At 37.6% G+C, this 23,438-nt stretch overlaps 1 protein-coding gene across 5 annotated transcripts in view; it reads right to left on the minus strand.

The window, feature by feature from the left end:
* Kcnq5 (potassium voltage-gated channel subfamily Q member 5) overlaps nucleotides 1-23,438 on the minus strand; it is a 525,873-nt gene that overhangs the window by 93,631 nt on the left and 408,804 nt on the right. For all 5 annotated transcript variants that reach the window (XM_074079876.1, XM_074079868.1, XM_074079860.1 and 2 more), the window contains 2 exons: nucleotides 2,337-2,512; nucleotides 1,949-2,074 (listed from right to left, as the gene is read on the minus strand). In XM_074079876.1, coding sequence (XP_073935977.1) covers nucleotides 1,949-2,074; nucleotides 2,337-2,512 — 302 coding nt within the window. The remainder of the gene's footprint in view (nucleotides 1-1,948; nucleotides 2,075-2,336; nucleotides 2,513-23,438) is intronic.

Genomic DNA, 23,438 nt, shown 5'->3' on the forward strand with positions numbered 1-23,438 from the left:
ACAACACTTAGCCATGTTTAATCACAGCTAAAGAAAATGATATATTTTTATTTCAGCAAAATGCTAGTACTCAAGAATATTGCTGATGAGGGGCTGGCGTGTGGCTCAAGTGGTAGAGTGCATGCTTAGCTAGCAAGCATGAATTCCTGAGCTCAAAACCCAGTACCGCCAAAAAAAAAAAAAAGGAAAAATACTAATGATTTATAAGGGTTTTATTCTGTTGGACCAAAGAGAGTGGAAATTCTTTATCTAACTATAAATTTTGTATAGTTCCACACAATGCCCCTTTGGAATGCCTTAAAGAAATAAAAATGTAATTTATATAGTACATAAAACACTGCTATATCCTGTGAAATTCTTATTAGGGCACAAGTTCCAATGACTGCTTTATAAAGTCTTTACAATGCAAGGGAAATTTTTTCTTCAAAGGACAACTGTGCATTGTACACAGTATACCCTTTCCAGGTTATTGATTCTGATTTAATGGAGCTCTGCACCATCATGGTCTTTGAGCTATTTTACAACTCAGTAAGTTATAGAAGATTCATGGTAATGCAAAATAATTCTTGTCTACACACATGTAAATGAATCATGTCTGGTGGATGCTTGACTTCCTTCCTTCCCACACGGTGTTAGAAGACAGTTTCTCCCCCACTTTTTTTTTTCTTTTTTGGTGGTACTGGTTTTTGAACTCAGGGCCTCATGCTTGCTAGGCAGTTACTCTACCACTTGAGCTACTCCACCAGCCCTCAGTTTTCCTTCTATTTGCTTTGATATTCCTGATCACACATGCTTTTGTTCTTTGGACAGTACTTTGTTTTTATTAGTATATGATAGTTACACAGGGAGTTTGTGACATTTCCATATATATACATGTACTGTATGCTGGTTTGTGTCCCTCTGTTATTCTCAGTAGATAGTACTCTGAGTGGTTGTAAAATCTCCCTGATTTTGTCACTGATAATGACTTAAAATGTTAAAGATGAATTACATACAATGATTAGCACATTTATTTTCTGTCTGCATAAGAATTGCAACAATAAATTTGGAAAATTATTCTTCAATGGAAAAGCAGGATTTTGAATGGAAAGTTTTGAAATTAGGTGCATATCATCTCTGATCTCACAGATGGGACTCAGCTTTCTACTTATTTATTCATTTATTTCATTTTTGTACTGCATTTTACTCTTCTAAGTTTCAATTATTCCCTTAACTTTCTTCAGCTACCAATTCACGTTTTTTTCCCTTTTCGCTTACTCTGCTAAGATTTCATGAGAAAGCTGTCATTTCAAACACATTCTTGAACCTCTACACCTTATGAAAATCTCAACATAAAGGTTATCTTTGTCTCCATTAACATGATTTTTGTCAGGGCAGAGGGGGTGTAAGGAGAGAAGGTGAGACTGGAACAAACAAGAGACTTCGTCCTAGAACATTACCAAGGATGAATGTGTTCTTTTGCCTCAAGTCATTCTGTTCCCTCTACCTCCTCCCTCCCTAGGCTGTGCCCTAATGGTAGGAATCTGTCCCAGCTGTGGGAAAGGTGTGCACTATTGGGTGACTTGGTCCTGCAGGTGGGAACAACGGAAGCACTTCTAGGGCCCTCACTTCAGTCCTGCACTCCTGCCTGCTTCTGCAGCTGGGGGTGGGGAGTTGAGGGAATGGGGGTGAATGGGAGGGCTAACAGCATCTGCTCAGGTAAATTTTGTTCCTCCTTGCCCTGTGATGACAGAAAGGCTCCTTCCACTGCTTCTTGCCCCAAAAGAAAACCTAGCCCTAATCCCCATCACTGCCATAACTCTTCAGACAATTACAAATAGTGTATATTTTCACGAGTCCCTTTTGGGACTTAATATTTTTGTTGCGTTCATTCATTGGAACGATTCCATTATATTCAAAGGAAGCATTTCACAATATCTAGTGAGCAAAAACAGAATTTTATACTTACTGTGCCCCACCACAGAGCATCTGCATATGTAGAAAACTCTTTATTGGCATCCTTCTCCACCAGATAGACAAGGAAAGATGAAAAAATAAGAACCAGAAATCCTATGTACCAAGCTGTGATTAATTCCTAGGTAAAAAAAGGGATGAAAGATTTTTAGAGGTGAAACATCTTTAAAGAAGCAGAAAAAGATCTATTCATGATTCCATTCACTTTACTGCTTCTAGGCTGTTTAGAATAATTTAAAAATAATCCATCCCATATCACATCCCCAAACTGGTTTAACCAAGTTCCAAAACAACCGTTTGCTTGTTAATAGGCATGTTAAATATAACACACTGAATGAAAAGAGTGAAAAGGCTTACTCTAAAACCCAGAAAGCAAACTGTACCTTGCTGTGAGCATAAACCACTGAGCCTAGTAATTTCCAGGTGCCTCCCCTCCGGTCCATGCGCACCATACGGAGGATCTGTAGGAAGCGGAGACTTCTGAGTGCGGACGTGGCAAAAATGTTACCCTGAGTTTTTGCAGAAACAACTGCTATTGAAGCGATAAGAACAATGGTATCTGAAAGAAACAGGTTGAGACAGCCATAGGTCACGTGAGGAGGAATTTTAATTTCTCAAAACGCTATTTCTGATCTCTGAGTCAAAAAACATGCAGATCTCAAATCCAGCCTCACTTAGGCTCCCTGATGGCTGAAGAATGAAAGGCAGACAGGACCGAGCCATGGCTTTAGCTCTGAACCCTTGGCCATCCTGTGCTCTATCTGTGCAATTTTGAACCACATAATATTTAACTTTCAACAAATTGGACAATGGCCTAGAGACCTGGGTGTTTCCGGAAGCTGTAAGGGTGGGTGGTGGTGGTGGGTTCATAGCGCCTCTGGTTTTGTTAGCTTTCTTGTCTGCAGCTAAAGCTCCTGCCTCAGTCCCCAGCATGATGACTCCCTGGTCAATGTGACAGAAGCATGGGAGCCCACCCACCAGTGAAAGTGCTGCTTGCTTGGTGTAATGTTTTCTCTCTGAACAAGTTCATCTCTCTCTTTTTTAAAATCCAAAGTTGAAACATTTATTCTTCATCACTTTAGAGGCTGACAAGCAATTCCACACCATGCTTTCCAAATCCAGTCTTCTTTGCTATTTTTCAGACTTCTGAGACCTAGTATTTAATCCATTCTGAATGAACAGAACTATTGTACATTTCTTAGTAAGAGTTTTCTTAAAAAGTGTCCATCAAATACAAAGATTGTTTTCTGTCCAAGGATCAGCATTGAGGGAAAAACACTAAGCACCTATCAAAAAATCACTTATTTTTAAAATAACAGAACCAGTGCTACTCTCTGTCATAAAAGAGAACATGTAAAATTATTGTTATACACTTTGGTAATATTTTATTCCCTCCCCAGTTCTCAATCTTACTTAATCTTTTATACAAAGTTACCATTGGTATTTACTGAATAAAAATCTCAGATATTATTCGAAAGAGGAACAGATTACTTTTAAGGAAAAGAGCTTCTTGGTAACTTCTCTCAAATGCTTATTTTAAATAAAAATAGCTAGCAGAAATTTTCTTTTAAATCAACTTTGGTTACTATATGGTATATTACTCATTACACAAAAACAAAGGAAATCAAAACTTTCATCTTTTTAGTAAATTGTCTACCTTTATTTTTAAGATTACAATGTATTTGCTTCTTTTTGTTTGTAACTGCCTCATTCAATATATAAATATTTAATAATTAAAACTTTAAAAATTTTTTATTTCAATACACTGAGTAAGAGTTCTCTTTCAAATGATCTTACAACTTGGAGCACAGACACCAGAGCAACACTCTCAAGTCACATTTTTTTGACTATAATGAAGAAATGAAAATGGATGGATATCTGAAAACAGGTATGCTCTCTCCTCTCAAGGTGAGGAAGCTTTTAACATATGAGTGACGCAGGACTCTAGTCTTCTGAAGATACCCTAAAATCAGAATACTTCCATTTAATAAGTCAATATATTATTCTTAAAAATCAGTTTGGTCACTAGGAAAAAGTGGACAAAAAGTATTCCCCTCCCCAAACAATAACCTGAACAGCTCTAATCACTCCCTCTACTCCCCACAAAAACAACAAAATAGTAGAGGTTGAAGCCTTTAACTCTGAAATCTCAGCTTCTAAAACATTGCTGCTAATTGCTCAGAATTGTAGGTTTATGTTCTGCATTCTCCAATACTCTCCCATTTATAAGTTTATTTCCAACTGATGTTTTAGGTGGGAAGACAAAAAGATAATTTCAGTCAATCTGATTTGCCAAGGAAGAAAGCCTAATGTACTGTCCATATGACCAAACTTTAATACTAAATCAGGATCAGGAAAACCATTTGAATGAACTAAACTGTCTAACCTGCAAATCTGCCCATTTCTTTTGCTTCTGGGCTACTAACTGGCAGAAGTCCTCAGTGGCTCTCACAATATCTGCATTTCCATCTTCTGCTGGAGCAAAGTAGTCCCCTGGACAAAAAGTATTCCCCTCACAAAACAATAACCTTCTACAAACAGTGCCTTCACTGCTGCATGGCTATTTAAAACTTGATCATCTTTGTCGCTACTATTTGAAAACTCTGTTGAGTATTTGAAACAATCCAGGCCCAAAAGTTCCTGCTGTTGTTTCAAAATTTCATCCATCCATTTGGAGTTTTTTTTTCTTTTTTAAATACCTGGCCCCTGCTGCCATCTTCCTCCTCCCTTGGCAGCCCTGCCCCAAGTTCCTATCTCTTTTGTGCCCCAAATTCCCTACTGTTGTGAAGCCTGGAACACTGCATATTGTTTAGGTCAGTCCACAATAAATCTGGATAGTCTAGGTTCTCCATATAGACTCTCTCTATACCTAGTCTGTCAGTTACGTGAAAGTTTGGTGCACAAATTAAATAATGTTGCATTTGTTACAATAGCATATGTAATTATATATGCTGTACATTATAGGGAATTGCATATTTAAATATTTGACATGTTGATTTGGTTTTAAAAAATCTGCCATTTTGTAAGCAAATAAGAGACAAAGGACAGCTAATAAAAGCATAGACAAAAGAACTTAATCACCCCAAGATTAAATGTCTGAGAGGTGGGAAGTAGATTTTGCAATGGTTAACGTGAAGTGGGGATGAATGGCTTCCTGGAGCAATTTCAATGTGTTAGCTTGACCTTAATATCCCCAAGGAGAACTTCCTGCTTCAAGTGGGTTGTGCATGACTGGACTTCCACACTCCAAACAGGAGTTCTACTTCAAGGGTATTGTATTTGTAATGTTCCCATGGTCTTCCAGATTAACTGCTGTATGAGTGTGCATTCTCCATTCGAATCATCCTTCTCCCTGCACGAGAAAGCTCTGGGCTCCTAGTATGACCTGACAGGATCTGTGGAGTCACACTTCTTTTAGGGTTGGTTGTTGGAGAGAGAGTGTCAATGGTTGGCAGTTCAAAGGTCAGCCAAAGGCCTTTTTCCAGTCAGGTCTAAACTCTGTGTGCCTCTATGGGTAGGTGCCCAGAGAGCCCCAAAAGCGTCTTTGAGCTTCTGCTGTTGAGAAGGAACTAAGTGTATTGATGCAGACACTGAGTATGTGTGTGTATGCACGCGTGTACGTGTATGCACGTGTGTGTGTGTGGTACTGAGGATTTGAATTCAGGGCCTCATGCTTGCTAGGCAGGTACTCTACTACTTGAGCCACATCCTCAGTTGGAAGACATATTTGAAAACATTTGAAGTTACAAAATACTATGTATGATGTAGTCTTATTTTAGTAAAAGTATGTATTAATATATGGTTAGAAGGTGTTGGCGAGGATGCGGGGAAAAAGGAACCCTCTTACACTGCTGGTGGGAATGTAAACTAGTACAACCACTCTGGAAAAAAATTTGGAGGCTACTTAAAAAGCTAAACATTGATATACCATTTGATCCAGCAATACCACTCTTGGGGATATACCCAAAAGACTGTGACACAGGTTACTCCAGAGGCACCTGCACACCCATGTTTATTGCGGCACTATTCACAATAGCCAAGTTATGGAAACAGCCAAGATCCCTCACTGCTGATGAATGGATCAAGTAATGTGGTATCTACACATAATGGAATTTTATGCAGCCATGAAGAAGAACAAAATGTTATCATTCTCTGGTAAATGGATGGAATTGGAGAACATCATTCTGAGTGAGGTTAGCCTGGCCCAAAAGACCAAAAATCGTATGTTCTCCCTCATATGGGGACATTAGATCAAGGGCAAACACAACAAGGGAATTGGACTTTGATCACATGATAAAGCGAGAGCACACAAGGGAGGTATGAGGATAGGTAAGACACCTAAAAAACTAGATATCTCGAGAAAAGGTTAGTTCAAGAAGAATTAACATAGAAGGTAACACACATGCACAGGAAATCAATGTGAGTTAACTCCCTGTATAGCTATCCTTATCTCAATTAGCAAAAACCCTTGGTCCTTCCTATTATTGCTTATACTCTCTCTTCAACAAAATTAGAGATAAGGGCAAAATAGTTTCTGCCGGGTAGTGAGGGGGCAGGGGGAGTAAGGGACGGGGTGGGGGGAAGGGAGGAGGCAGGGGGAAGGGGGGAGTAATGACCCAAACATTGTATGCACATATGAATAAAATAAAAATTAAAAATTTATATACGGTTAGAAAAACGTGAGACTATACACAATTAATACCATTAGTTATCTATAGAGTCAGGTTAAATTAATAATTAAATTAATAATTTTCCAAATTATTAATTTCTGTAATGTTGGAATTTCATAATAAGGAGTATGTCACTTGAAATGAGAGAAAATATTTTATTTTTTTTTTTTTTTTCATTTTTCTTTTATTAGTCATATGTGCATACAAGGCTTGGTTCATTTCTCCCCCCTGCCCCCACCCCCTCCCTTACCACCCACTCCACCCCCTCCCGCTCCCCCCCTCAATACCCAGCAGAAACTATTTTGCCCTTATCTCTAATTTTGTTGTAGAGAGAGTATAAGCAATAATAGGAAGGAACAAGGGGTTTTGCTGGTTGAGATAAGGATAGCTATACAGGGCATTGACTCACATTGATTTCCTGTGCGTGGGTGTTACCTTCTAGGTTAATTCTTTTTGATCTAACCTTTTCTCTAGTTCCTGGTCCCCTTTTCCTATTGGCCTCAGTTGCTTTAAGGTACCTGCTTTAGTTTCTCTGCATTAAGGGCAACGAATGCTAGCTAGTTTTTTAGGTGTCTTACCTATCCTCACCCCTCCCTTGTGTGCTCTCGCTTTTATCATGTGCTCATAGTCCAATCCCCTTGTTGTGTTTGCCCTTGATCTAATGTCCACATATGAGGGAGAACATACGATTTTTGGTCTTTTGAGCCAGGCTAACCTCACTCAGAATGATGTTCTCCAATTCCATCCATTTACCAGCGAAAGATAACATTTCGTTCTTCTTCATGGCTGCATAAAATTCCATTGTGTATAGATACCACATTTTCTTAATCCATTCGTCAGTGCTGGGGCATCTTGGCTGTTTCCATAACTTGGCTATTGTGAATAGTGCCGCAATAAACATGGATGTGCAGGTGCCTCTGGAGTAACAGTCTTTTGGGTATATCCCCAAGAGTGGTATTGCTGGATCAAATGGTAGATCGATGTCCAGCTTTTTAAGTAGCCTCCAAATTTTTTTCCAGAGTGGTTGTACTAGTCTACATTCCCACCAACAGTGTAAGAGGGTTCCTTTTTCCCCGCATCCTCGCCAACACCTGTTGTTGGTGGTGTTGCTGATGATGGCTATTCTAACAGGGGTGAGGTGGAATCTTAGTGTGGTTTTAATTTGCATTTCCTTTATTGCTAGAGATGGTGAACATTTTTTCATGTGTTTTCTGGCCATTTGAATTTCTTCTTTTGAGAAAGTTCTGTTTAGTTCACATGCCCATCTCTTTATTGGTTCATTAGTTTTGGGAGAATTTAGTTTTTTAAGTTCCCTGTATATTCTGGTTATCAGTCCTTTGTCTGATGTATAATTGGCAAATATTTTCTCCCACTCTGTGGGCGTTCTCTTCAGTTTAGAGACCATTTCTTTTGATGAACAGAAGCTTTTTAGTTTTATGAGGTCCCATTTATCTATGCTATCTCTTAGTTGCTGTGCTGCTGGGGTTTCATTGAGAAAGTTCTTACCTATACCTACTAACTCCAGAGTATTTCCTACTCTTTCTTGTATCAACTTAAGTGTTTGGGGTCTGATATTAAGATCCTTGATCCATTTTGAGTTAATCTTGGTATAGGGTGATATACATGGATCTAGTTTCAGTTTTTTGCAGACTGCTAACCAGTTTTCCCAGCAGTTTTTGTTGAAGAGGCTGCTATTTCTCCATCGTATATTTTTAGCTCCTTTGTCAAAGATAAGTTGCTCATAGTTGTGTGGCTTCATATCTGGATCCTCTATTCTGTTCCACTGGTCTTCATGTCTGTTTTTGTGCCAGTACCATGCTGTTTTTATTGTTATTGCTTTGTAATATTGTTTGAAGTCAGGTATTGTGATACCTCCTGCATTGTTCTTTTGACTGAGTATTGCCTTGGCTATTCGTGGCCTCTTGTGTTTCCATATAAATTTCACAGTAGATTTTTCAATCTCTTTAATGAATGTCATTGGAATTTTGATGGGAATTGCATTAAACATGTAGATTACTTTTGGGAGTATCGACATTTTTACTATGTTGATTCTACCAATCCATGAGCATGGGAGATCTCTCCACTTTCTATATTCTTCCTCAATCTCTTTCTTCAGAAGTGTATAGTTTTCCTTGTAGAGGTCTTTCACATCTTTTGTTAGGTTTACACCTAGGTATTTGATTTTTTTTGAGGCTATTGTAAATGGAATTGTTTTCATACATTCTTTTTCCGTTTGCTCATTGTTAGTGTATAGAAATGCTAATGATTTTTCTATGTTGATTTTATATCCTGCTACCTTGCTATAGCTATTGATGATGTCTAGAAGCTTCTGAGTAGAGTTTTTTGGGTCTTTAAGGTATAGGATCATGTCGTCTGCAAATAGGGATATTTTGACAGTTTCTTTACATATTTGTATTCCTTTTATTCCTTCTTCTTGCCTAATTGCTCTGGCTAGGAATTCCAGTACTATGTTGAATAGGAGTGGAGATAGTGGGCATCCTTGTCTGGTTCCTGATTTTAGAGGGAATGGTTTTAATTTTTCTCCGTTAAGTATAATGCTGGCTGTAGGTTTGTCATATATAGCTTTTATAATGTTGAGGAACTTTCCTTCTATTCCTAGTTTTCTTAGAGCTTTTATCATGAAATGATGTTGGATCTTATCAAAGCCTTTTTCTGCATCTATTGAGATGATTAAGTGGTTTTTGTCTTTGCTTCTGTTAATGTGGTTTATTACGTTTATTGATTTTCGTATGTTGAACCACCCCTGCATCCCTGGGATGAAGCCTACCTGGTCGTGGTGAATAATCTTTTTGATGTGTTGCTGAATTCGATTTGCCATTATTTTGTTGAGGATTTTTGCATCAATGTTCATTAAGGAGATTGGCCTATAGTTCTCCTTTTTGGAGGTGTCTTTGCCTGGTTTTGGGATAAGTGTAATACTGGCTTCATAAAATGTGTTTGGCAGTTTTCCTTCCCTTTCTATTTCATGGAACAGTTTAAGGAGGGTTGGTATCAGTTCTTCTTTAAAGGTCTGATAGAATTCAGCAGAGAATCCATCAGGTCCTGGACTTTTCTTTTTGGGGAGACTCTTGATTGCTGCTTCAATTTCATTTTGTGTTATAGGTCTATTCAGCTGATTAATTTCCTCTTGGCTCAGTTTTGGATGATCATATGTATCTAGAAATCTGTCCATTTCTTTTAGATTTTCAAATTTATTTGAATATAGGTTCTCAAAGTAGTCTCTGATGATTTCCTGGACTTCCATGGTGTTTGTTGTTATCTCCCCTTTTGCATTCCTGATTCTACTAATTTGGGTTTTTTCTCTCCTCATTTTAGTCAGGTTTGCCAGGGGTCTATCGATCTTGTTTATTTTTTCAAAGAACCAACTTTTTGTTTCATTAATTCTTTGTATGGTTTTTTTGGTTTCTATTTCATTGATTTCAGCTCTTATTTTTATTATTTCTCTCCTTCTATTTGTTTTGGGATTTGCTTGTTCTTGTTTTTCTAGGAGTTTGAGATGTATCATTAGGTCATTGATTTGGGATCTTTCAATCTTTTTAATATATGCACTCAATGAGAGAAAATATTTTAAAGAACAAGTGTGTGTAAACAGAGATCGTGTTTTACATCATTTGGAGGGATTTACTCTGAGAATAGTGACTTACAAAGAAACATTAGTTATACGGCCCTGCTGGATTTTTTTTTTTTTTTGTTTATTCATATGTGCATATAATGTTTGGGCCATTTCTTCCTCTTACCTCCCACCCACTCCCTGGATATTTATTTTTGCTTTTATTTCATTGTAATCTCACATCCTCCTAAATATAACATCTCACATCCTATAAATATAAAGAAAGAGATATAACACTTCATTTGCTATGTGAAATATTTGAAACAGTGGAAATAAGTAAATGGCTAGCAGGGGTGCAGAAAAGATAGTACATAGAAATTACAATCTTGCCTGGTGTTCTAAGACATTATCTCACTTAATCCCTATAAAAAGCTTATGGATTAGGCACCACACAGGTCCCATTTTACAGAGGAAGCAGTGACGAGTGCAAAGCTTATACTCTTTTTTTTTTAAACAGCTATCAATCTGTAAAAGTATAGCACAAAGAGTATGCTATAAAGTTAATTCGTTAGAGAATAACTATAGAAAAAAAAGGAACATTGTAAGTTTGAGATAATTTAAAAATTATGCACAGAGTGAATCATAATCTAAATGTCTGAAGGCACAAAATATGCAAAGGTAACTGCAGATTTGATTCAATACTTCCATTGTAATTCAGATCAGTTGGGAAAGTCAGACTTCACCAAAATGAAATCAAAGATGAGCAACCAAATGGCAAGCAGTGAATGCAGTCACAAAAATGTTTCTAGTTGGGTTCTAGCCATCCACTGGTATTGCTGTCAGTACCACCTAGAATATTTCCTAGGCTAAGACTGAAGTTATGCATAGTCCTTTCTTTCATATTTATTGATATATTTATTAATTTGTGGCCCCATACCTTATTTTTTATACATTTATTCATGTGTAGACATTGTTGGGCCACCTCTTCCCCCAGCCCTCTCCCCTCACCCTCCTAGCTTCCAGGCAGAACCTGTCCTGCCCTCTTCTCCAATTTTGTTGAAGAGAAGACATAAACAATAATAAGAAGGACATAGCGTTTTTGCTAGTTGAGCTAAGGATAGCTATACAGAGAGATTCCTAGCATTGCTTCCATGCACACGTGTATTACAACACAAATTGATTCTTCTCTACCAGACCTCTTCACTACTTCCTGGTCACCTTCCCATAGTGGCCTCTGCTAGTTTAAGATTACTTTATTTGCTTCTCTACAGTGGGCACATCAAACAGTTTCAAGTTTTAGGTTTCCTTCCCTTTCCCTATTCCTCCTGTGCACGTTCTCCCCTTAGTGTGTGACCCATGTCCAACAATATTACTGCATCTGTTTCAGGTCTATAATCCGCATATGAGGGAGAACATTTGATTTTTGACCTTCTGAGCTTGGCTAAGTTTGCTTATGATGATGTTCTCCAGTTCCATCCATTTACTTGCAAATGACAAAATTTCATTCTTCTTTGTGGCTGAGTAAAATTCCATTGTGTATAAATACCACATTTTCTTAATCCATTCATCAGTAGTGGGGCATCTTGGTTGTTTCCATGCTTAGCTATTGTGACTAGCGCCATACCTTATAAATGGCTCTTTGAGTGTGGCTAACTATAATAACAACATTTGTACTGTTTTTCACTAATTTACCCCAAACACTTAGAACAGTGCCTGAAATATGGAAATTATAGGACAAATGTACATTAATAAACACTTAAAAGTAGCTTGAACTTTGTTCTTTTATCACATCCATGGAACATCAATTTAAAATAAATATGAAAGTTTATCAAAGGATCACTTCAAGATTTAGCACTAAATTTTACTGCAATATAAGCTATCATACATTATACTTTACAAAATAAATTGGGAGGGTGGCTAAAGATGTGCAATTAGTTATTCATCTGAAATATTTATTGAAACACAGGAGCCTTGTGTTTTGTGAAAATATAAACTTTAGTATAAGGTAGAGAAAGAGCCCTTACTGCTCATCGGCAAATAGATGCAGTATGCCACAACTATTAGAAAGAATCAGGTTCATTTGAATGGCTTCCTGTTTGTTTGTTCATCCATTTATGTAGTGAGGGTCAAGCATTATATTATATCCTTGTACTAAAATGTCTTTTCATCCATCCACAACCACCCAGCAAGTCCCTACTGTGTACCAGGTATGGTGGACGTCATTGGACACCAATGACTATGAGGGGGGACACTTTTGTGGGCAAGGGGTCATTTGGCAATGTCTGGAGATGCACTTGGTTGTCATAAATAAGGGAGGAGTTGCTACTGGTTCCTAGTGGTTAGAGACTAAGCATTCTTCAATGCCCAGGACAGTCCAAGAAAAGAGTGGCTCAGCCCACAAGTCAATAGTGCTGCAGGTGGGAAACTCTGTGGCATGTTGTTATATTTAACCCCTCATACAATCCAGTGTAGCAGATAGTACTATACCCATGTGCTTACAAATGTAGAAGTAAAGGCCCCTACTTGACTCCAGAGCTGTGCTTTTAAGAGTTATGGAGCACCATAGCCACTTCTGGGATAAAGAACATAGAGGGCAGGATGGGGGTGGGGAAAACAAAAGGGGGAGGTTGCAAAAGCAGGTGGATAGCAAATCAAGACTAAATTGTTAGTGCATAAAGCATTCAGGGGAGTGTGCAGGGAGGATGAAGCAGAAATAAAATGATGCTAACAACAGATGGTACTTTTATGGGCGTATCAAAAGAAAATAGGGCTAGAGAAAGAAATAGAGCTGCTAATAAATAAGGAGGAACTCTAAATTGCATGAAAAAAGGTGTGTAATCCTGAGCTCTAAACTCTGCCTCTCCCAAAGGAGACAGATATGATCAAGCTGGGAATAAAGTTATTGATTATAAGTGGCTGAGTAGAAATGTGAAATACAGGCTTAGGCAGTGTTATGAAGTAGGCGCACAAACTTATCGAATCCCTTAGCATGAGTTCTTGATGAATGTTTGAGATTTGAGGAGACCACAAAGATTTGAAAGAAGTAAATAGTGATAGTATTTAAGACACACAGGGATTGTGAATGAGGTTTTTTTTTAGATTGCACTGGAACTTTGTTCAAGTATTATTTAGTCAGTGAAATCAATATGAATTGATCACTATGAACCCTGGTGAAAAGGGATTAGTCACTGAAGTACCAAAAAGCTGTCACTGGAAGGTGGATTTACATCTAGCACTACCCTGTCATGGACTGGAGGACTCTCTACATCTGCACTGGAGAGCTGCATTTTGTTACCATGAATACACCACACAATATGTCTTTTAGAAGGTGTAATTTAGCTTAATTTAAAATCACAGTGGGAAGAATTTAGAACAAGGTTGAACCATTTTAAGCTAGTAGTTGTAAGAACAGATAAATTTTCTAGAGGCAAACCACAGAGCGTACATACTGTCTGGAGATACCCGGCTTAAGGTTTTTTTTTTTCACAGTACTGGTGTCTGAACCTGATCAGGGCTTTGTACTTGCTAAGTAGGCGCTCTACTGCTTGAGTCATGACCCAGTCCTTAATTTTCTTCTTCTTCTTTTTTAGAGCCTCAGAAAGTTCTTAATAGCTAACATAAATTTCCCTCTTGCACTTTAAAGTCATCTTATCTTGTTCTTTCTGGAAGTGCAACAAATACAATATTCCTAAAGCTTCTCTCCCTCTCACACTCCTTTTAATGTCCAGTTCCTTGAGTTATGTTTAATGGCTTCACTATAAGTTAAAATTTGCACAATTTTGATGAAATATGTATTTTAAAGTAATAAATATAAAAGTTACTACAAAATATCCAGGCACTATACATATGAATAAAATAGGAAGTGAATTTATTTAATCAATCTGTTATTAATGAATTTTTAGGTTACTTTTACTTTTGTTATTAAAATGATGTTGAACTGAACAAGCCTATCTATTTTTATGGTTATTCTTTTTTATTTTTTTTGGTGGAACTGGGGCTTGAACTCAGGGCTTTGCTCTTGCAAAGCAGATACTGTATCACTTAAGCCACACCTCCACTACATTTTACTCTGGCTATTTTGGAGATGGGGGTCCCTTGAACTATTTGTGTGGGGTGACCTAGAACCATAATCCTCTGGATCTCAGTCTCCCAACTAGATAGGATTATAGGCGGAAGCTACTGGACTCCACTTATGGGTATCTTTTTTTGACTTTGAGAAAAATCTATTTATTTATTTATTTTTATTATTGTTTTACTGGGGGAACATTGTGAGATTTACCAAAGTTCTTACAATATATCATAGTTGAATTGATGTTAGAGTGTTAGCACATTTTGAATTGTGATAGATATCAAAATGCCCTCAATGTATGGAAACACCTATTTCTCACTCCTTATTAATAAAAAGGAGTGCTAATGTTAATAATAATAGTAATAGCCAAAATTTACTGTTTAGTATTATGATAAACACCTTTCTAAGTATTTCCTCATATTACTCAGGGAATTATAAATCTAGCATTAACTATTGTCTCCCCCCTTTTTTAAACAGAGTCCTAGATTTTATGTCATTTAGAAGTCAGACGTTATGTTATCTAGAATGGTTTTGTCCATCCAAGATTATAAAAATATTTTCCTGTATTTTCTTTTGGTTTATCTATATGCTTGTATAGCCCATTACTAACTGGAATGGTGTCTGTGGCAAAGGCGGCTGGCTGCCCGCCACAGTTGTGTGGTCCACAGTATAGAACTACCTCTGGGATGGTGTGGAATTACCTCTGGGACATGACTGCCCAACCAGGGGCCTTATTTCCCAGTCCCTTGCCTTGGGCAGGGTGACATCATTACTTCTAGCTCACGGGAAGTGTGCGGAAGTGATAAATATCACTTCCAGGCTGAGGGAAGCACTGCACCTTATCACTTTTTCTTTCCTGCCCATCATCTGCCCTTAGAAGTGAGGTGCTGAAGACGGCAGTGCCTTTGCAGCCTGAGTTCCTGAATGACTGCATGGAGCCCATGCCCCAGCCCCCAACCAGGGCACCTTGGATCGGTTACTGCACAAGTAGGAAATAAACTTCGATTCTGTTAAGTCATGTATGCTGTAATAATTAGCATTGCTCTAACTTAGGGCCTGTAACTTTTATGGAATTTGTGTGTGTCTCTGTGCTGAAGCAGAGAACTTAGTCTTACTTTTTACCCCATGTGGTGGCCCATCTAGCCATGTGTTAGTCTATTTTTCCAGCACCATCTAACTAAAGAGTCTGTTCTTTTCCATGTTTCCATACATTGATTAAGAAATACTTTTTCTCTATTCCATTCTTTTTATTGCCTATTCCTGAATCAGTAATAACACTAGACATCTGATAGATCCTTTCAATGTTATTCCTCTCCTTTCCACCTCAAAAAATAACATTTTGTAGACATAGTTTTTTTTTTTTAAGCAGGTGAATTTCAGGATAAATTTATCAAGTTAAAAACAAACAAACAAACGAAAACAAGTTGAAGGTGTGACTCAAGACATAGAGTGACTTCCTGGTAAGTGCAAGGTTCTGAGTTCAAACTCCAGAACTGCCAAAAAAAAAAAATCAAAATAAAAATTTTAAAACAGATTGAACATTAAATTTATAGACTAACATCTCCTTTTTCATTGCCTCTCTCATCTCATCTGAGTTGTTTAGTTAACCTCCGGCCTGTTCTTTACCTCCTCCTGCCTTTCCTTTTTTTAAACCATTTTGTGTTCTACTGCTAGATTAAAATGTTAGTGACTAGATTATTTCTCTGATGAAGCAAGCCATGTTGGCTCACACCTGTAATCCCAGCTACTTGGGAGACAGAGGTAGGTACTGGGCCATATCTTTAGCTGTGGGACACAGAGGTTTGGAGAGGTGGGAGGATTGGGGCTGGAGGCTGGTCTGGGCAAAAAGCACTAGACCCTATCCAAAAAATAACTGAAGCAAGAAAAAGGCTGGTGGAGTGGCTCAAGTGGTAGAGTGCCTGCCCAGAAAGCATGAAATCCTAAATTCAAGCCTCAAAACTGCCAAAAACAAACAAACAAAACCCAACTTCCAATATGTAGACCAAAGATCAAATTCTGCTGCCTGGCATTTAAAGGCTTACAAAATGCTGCTGCTGTGCCTGGAAAGCCCTTTCCCTCTCCTGCCTGGCTAACTTCTTGCTTCTGGAACTCGGCACAAGCATCAACCTGCTTCATATCAGCAGTGCCCCAGAGCTGTGAGAAACCCTCCTGTCGTCGCCCTTCTGCAGTAGTACTCTCTCCACTTGCCCCTTTCTCTCTAGCAGGCTACAAGAAATTGACAGCGTGCAGAAGTGCTTATATTTCTTTCTAACACCAGTGCCTACCTCAATACTTACTGTACTGTAGATATTTCTCTCTCTCTCTCTGTCTCCTTCTCTCTCTCTCTGTTTATGAGGGGCTGGGAATTGAACTTAGGGTCTTGCAGCCCTTCAAAACTTCTTTGATATGCAATTGTTTGATGAGTTATTTGTTTACAGTAATAAGCAAGGTAAATAGAATACAATTTTATAATTTCAAGTGTCTTAGAAAGAATAGACCAAATTTCTCTCATTTGGCAGTTGTGAAGCAAAGGTACAAATATGAGAAAATTCAACATTGTGTATGTTTAAAAACCTCAAACATATTTAGAAGCAAAAAAACAAACCTGGAAAAATTTGAAATATATATGATAAAGGACAAAAAGCTAATGTATTTAATATTGAAAAATTAATAAGAAAATATGGTAGTAGAAGTTGGACAGAAGGTATTATACAAATTTATCCTAGGAAGAAGTAAAAATGTCAATAGATATATGGAAAGAAATTATTTACAATTACTACTTTGGAAATTTTAAATAACAGTAAGGTACCATTTCACTATCAAACTGATGATGTATAAAATAATGAGCAGTTTACAAGGCCCATGAGAAAGAAACAAGCAATGAAATAAACTCTATCAAAACCTGCCCCTGACTCCATATTGGTGCAGCAGTAGTGACATTTTCCTTGTTGCTAGGCTGCCACCATTTGTTTTTCTTTAATGGCATCCTAATAAATCTTTGCTTTATTCTAAAAAATAAATATAAATAGAAAATAATGACTGATCAATATTAGAAAGGAGTAGGATAGGGGATGGCTCAAGTGGTAGAGCACCTGTCTAGTAAGCTCAAGGTTCTGGTTTCAAACCATAGTACCAGAAAAACCAAACCAAACCAAAATAAAACAAACCAATAAGAAGTGGGAACTTAGAAAGTTCTTTTATTAATATTCTCTACAGTGATAAAATGGTATTTTTGAGGGGGGGGAATTTGGCACTTTTTCCAAAAGTATTAACAATTTGAGTATCTATTACTTCAGTTATTTTAATTTTAGGATAACTAAAGTTAGCATTAGCATGCTTATTATACTATTATTAACAACATAAAAATTAGAACCAACCTAGATTTCTAATAAAAGAGGGTTAATCAAAAAACCATGATATTTCCTTTTCAGACAAAGTACTATAGAGCCCATCTGCCTGGATTCCAACCCTAGCTCTGCCTCTTATTAGCTGGGCTATCTGAGTGAAGTTATTGAACCTCTCTGTGGCTTAATTTATTTGTAAATGATGGGTAATAAAAGTAGCTATGTCACAGGGTTGTTTTGAGAATTAAATAAGTGCTAACACATAATCTTACTTACCTTATTATTACTATTATTATTCCTATGGATAGTATACAACTATAAAACACCATGTTTTAGAAGAACATTTGATGAGACAAAATGTTTCCAATATATCAGTATATAAAGAATTGATTACATAGCAGGGTATATAGGATGATTCCAATTTTGCTCCTCAAAAGAAATATGTATTTTTATGATAGATAGATAGATAGATAGATAGATAGATAGATAGATAGATGATAGAGATATTTTGAGTACCTATGCTTACATGTAATGGTGATTGTCTTTGGGTAGTGGTATTGTACAAAACTTAGTTTCCTCATATATAAATTTTTCTCAAAAAAGATCTATAGCATGTATTGCTTTTGTAGTGAGAAAAGGGAGAACTATGTGGTTTTTTTTTTTTTTTTGGTGGTACTGGGGATTGAATGGGAGAACTATTATTTATTTAAAATGAGAAGCTCTGGTCCAGGAAGGTAAGCACATTAGCCAAGGTAATTTATTTAGTCTGTGTGGGGAAAGAGAAGAGAAGTGGGCAACATTTATTTGTTGAGTACCTCTGATACATAAGGCCATGAGGGGTGCTCAGTACAGACTCTATTTCATTACTTCTCCATAATTGCCCTCCAAGGGAACCAGTACAGACTCTATGTCATTACCTCTCCATAATTGCCCTCCAAGGGGTTATGAGTGTGAAGTTTATGGGAGACAGCCCAGAGACTCCTACTTTTATCCTTTCCTGGCTGTGCAACTTCAGGTCTATTAATCTTGGTGAGTGTTGGAGTCCTCTTGTATAAATAGGAAATGGAACCATTTTTCTTGTAAGACTGTTGTGAGGATTAAATGACATAATACATATAAAATCCTTAGTTTGCCTGACATCGTGTTAACTTCTCAATTTGAAAAAAATATCATATATATATGCATATGCCCCAATACTTTTATAGATAAGTAAACTGATGATAAGAAAGTTTGAGAATCTTATCTAAAGTCATTTTGCTAGTAAAAGGAGCCAGGAATCAAAGTCCTAGCTGTCTGATCCCAGAGTTCTTGCATTTTATTTCTTGCTTTTCTTCTCGTATCTTTTCTCATAGAAAGACCAGTTAACAGGCATGTTAGTGGTCAGTAAGACTTAAATGTGAAACTATAAAGTATTCACAATAGGGAATATGTCTACCTACAAATAGTTATTATTCAGGCAGAACTTAGTAAAAAGTCTTATATTTTCAACATTTTAATATTTTAAGTAGTTCTAATGGGACAGCAGAGTGTGACAGGGTGGTCAGCTTGTCTAGCCCATATGGGACCATTTCTGATGAATTTATGTTTTTTTTTAGAGTCTTACATATATTATGTGGCAAATAATTTATTTCCAACAGAGCAGAAAGTTAAGGAGGAATTGAGATTTTGTGGTTCCATTATATTTGCCCGTATATACACAGTTATAACCACTTCAAAGAAACAGAATTAATCTATAGAAGCATAAAGGACAGTCTACTATGCCTGGCTTAACAATCAGTTCTGCCACCAACTAGCTTTCTTATCCCTGATCTCTCAGGGCTGGTTTCCATATCTTTAAAATGAGATGGGGTCAAAGCAGCAAGTGGCAAGGCTCCTTTCTAACTGTGAATTTCTAGAATTCTAAGTGGGGTGTTCTTCATTTTAGATACTGGTTCAGTGATGAAGCATCAGCAGGAGTGTTTTGGAAACATTTTTCTCAAAGTAAATGTTAAGGCAATTTGCACATCCATTCATTAATTCATTCAACAAATATTTTTGTTGCATGCATACCATGGGCCAAGCACCAGGGAGGGTACAATCAATAAATCAGAAGTGCTTTCTTCCCTCCTGGAGCTTACATTCCATAGGCTAGGCTGACATTGAATTAATAAATGAGCGCAGAATACAATGTTAGTAACAAGGACCCTGGAGAGACACAAAGCAGGATGAAGGGTGAAATCCCAAAGGAACAATTTCTACTGAGCTGGGATAGTCAGGGAAATCATATGAGCTGAAACCTAGGGACATGAAGGGGTAACTGTGACCATATCTAAAGGGAAAGTGTTCCAGACAAAAATTGTCAGACCTTTGAGGAAGAAGCAGTGTGTGTGTATTTCAGGGGAGGTAAGGATATTAAGGTAGCTCGAATGGAGAGGAAAGGAGAGAGGAAGGGAGAGAGTATGTTCTGCCAGGTCACGGTGGCTTCGGTAATGACTTCAGATTTCTTCCTAAGTGTGACAGCAGCCATGGAATGATTTTAGGTCAAGTGAAGATCAGATTTGTATTTTACAACATCATTTTGACTGCCTTTGGAGGGGCCTGGATGCCAGAGAGGAAGCTGGAAGGCTAGTAAAGAAGCCACTGCTGTATTCGGGACAAAGGGTGAGAACAACTTTATGAGTGAGGATGATGTGGAGAAGCATGGAAAAATGGCTGGACTTGGGACTTGGAGAAGTCAAGAGTTGCTGAAGGATGGATTGTGAGATGTGAGGCTAACTTCAGGGTTTTGGGATTAGACAGTTAGGTGAACAAAGGGCTGTTTACTGAGATGGAGAAGTACTTGCAGCTTGAGAGGGAAAAGAGGTATGTGGCTTGCGGGGCAAAATTAGCAGCTGGGCTTCAGCCTTGTTAATTCTGGGTAGATGAGGCTGGAGATCAGAGGACAGGTCAGGTGGTAGATATTATTATTTTTGTATGCCACTGGACTAATCCCCATCCAATACCAGTAATCTGCTGAAACTATTGCTTCAAAGTGTGATCACAAAATGTTTGATTTCAGCAGTGGGCTACAGATAAGAGGGCGGAAGGAAGCTGTGTTTCTCTATTTATAAAACAGGAGAGAAGTGTTTGTCCCCTGAAACGCATTGTAACGAGTAGGAGGCAAACACATTAGCATCTTGAGGAAATTACCTGGTTGTAATTCCATCAGTCCTCAATAAGTCAAAGAGATGAGAAATCACGACGATTTAGAACACGGTTTAGGGCTTTACATTGTATCGTTTTATATAGCAAGTATAAGAAAGGCTTTTAGAAGCAGCAATTTTTTGCACTTTAAAATTGTCTTCTAGCACCTGTTTTCATGCATACTTAATGTCAAAGCTTAAGTCAGTTTCGACTTCTGACCAAAGCTCCAAACTAGTATTTGACTACAGATCTAAAAAAAGATTTGGATTCCGACCAATGAGTGATCAAAGTTGAAACTCCTACTGGAAATCCCCTAACATTCTATGAAGAAGTGCAATGCTTGCCTGTCTCACTCAGGGTTGTAACCTGAATGCTATACACCAACAGGCAAACAATTCTTTACAGTTTAAACTGACAGGCAGAAAACACAAATGCTTCACTTTCATTCCTCCCTTTTCACACTGAAACTGGCAGTTCACAGATAGTGACTCTAATTCTTGGCAAGCAGTTGTGTTCAGTAGTGTTGGGGTGTGTAATTTTTCTCTGAGAAACTTGATACTTATTTTTAGATGAGATGCAGGTTACGATTAGTCATCACCTACTACTAAAAGTTTTCGAAAGGATATCATCAGGGAATTCTTTGACTAGGCTGTGCTATTTGGATTTTGCAATGGAGATGCCACATGAGCTCAAATGTCACTAAGCAAAGGACACCTATGGATGGGAATTTACTCTCAGTATCATCTGGGGAAATTGAGAATTACTTGGTTCACCTGGCTCTCTTAATCTTTTTTAATGCACAATTTCTTATTTTTAGAAGTAAGAAATGGATATAGTTTAGGTACTCTGCTAAACCTTAGGGATAAACACTGGAGTGTGAAAATAGAGTTTTCCTTCTGTGAAGAATGAAAAGATAGTGCTTTAAAGAAGTAAATTTGGGTAAATAACAGCTATAGACAAGTATCTGGCACTCAGCATGCATCCTGCATGCTGCCATTTGGAGAGAGATAGATATCTATATATCTGTAGTTTTTAATGAGATTATAAACTAAATAGATCATGGTTAACTGTGCATCGAGATCCCATCTTTATTTACAAAATCTTAGTCAAAATCTTCCCTTATTTATACTAGGTAAAGGACAGTGTATTGAACTTTTTAATTTTATACTTGCTTCTGTTTATGTACCTTACAATGGGTACTGCTGAGCTTAAAGGAAAGAAACGATGTGCTAGCAAGGCTGGTAAACAATACTGCAGTGAATTACTTGCAAAGACAGTCTTAGAACTCATACTAAAGGGGCCTAATCTGCAGCTCAGACCGTGAAACAATATCTTACTAGAAATCCTAAGGCTGTGGGAGAAAAAATAATTCTACTTTGGACACACTTTCTTCTCATTATCAGCTCCTTTCTTACCATCATGAGCTTTTTGAATAAGACACACTCTGTTTAAAGAATAACAACAACAAAACCCCCCAAGATTTATTGAAAACATGTGATAATACAACCCAGGAATCTCTTCTAAAGAGGCTAGGGCTGGCTTGATGGAGTTCAGTCCCACTCGGGAGCTGACTGTTTCCCCATTAACTAAATATGGAAAAGTATCAAGAAAAAGCAATTCAAAAATAGTTTCAGATGTGCACATTTTAACATTGTCACTAGTAAATTCTCCAGAAAACCACAGAAACTTGATAAGAGATGGATTCTTAACTCACAAGATGGCAAATGTCCTCAGGATTAGCTACAGTGCTTTGATCTGCAAATTCCAAGCACAGATTTGGAGCCTGTGGTAGGGGCTAAAATCAAATATTTAAAACATTTTGTAAAAGGCAAAAGTGAAAAAGGGAGAAAAAGGCAGTACAGGAGAATTGCTTCCTCTAAAAGTACATATAATTACAAATATGCAAAACTGAAAAATATAATCACATTCATATGACTAAATTAGAGAGTTGAAGCAATTAGATTAACAAATGCAAGTCAAAATCATTCTTCTAGAAACTCTGGATGACTGAGGTAAAGGTGCTGTTTTTTTCACTTTGCATTGCTTGGATAATTGCCTCACTTTTCCCCGTCATTTGCTCATTTCACAATGTGGGCTTAGGGTTTGTGATGGTGGGTGGGGATGAGGTTCTTTGGTGAGTGTTTATTAGCTGGTAATTTCCTGATATTTCAATTCATCCACTTTGTATTCATCATGGCTAGAAGCTGCTAGGACCTGGGTAAATGATAGAAAAGGGTATGGATGGGCTGGGGATGATATAGATAGGGAGACACTCTCTATCTCCACAGGAGTGAAAGGCAGTTGGTACAGAAGACACTGATACAAGTAACCACACCCATGGGTGATGAATGCTATCACTGGGAAATAGAGTGCCTTGCAGGCATAGCTAGCCTAGTTAAGGGGCCAAAAATCCCTCCTAGGACTAATGTAGGCTAAGCCATAATTAACAACCAGTCAAAAACCCCTTGAGTTAATCCAACAGCCTTCAGGTAATATACACATCATTCCTAAAATTTTTTATTATATTTAAAGAGGTCTACATTCAAAAGTACCAAGCTTGGTTTCAACCTTTTCCCTTCCCTTTAAAGGTAAAAATTAGTTCTTATTTAAGATACATAAGCTCTCAACTTTAGGAATGCAGTTATCAGTGAAGATATTTTGAAGAGAAG

This window comes from Castor canadensis, chromosome 1 (assembly GCF_047511655.1).
Source record: "Castor canadensis chromosome 1, mCasCan1.hap1v2, whole genome shotgun sequence".
In the NCBI taxonomy this organism is placed as follows: domain Eukaryota; kingdom Metazoa; phylum Chordata; class Mammalia; order Rodentia; family Castoridae; genus Castor; species Castor canadensis.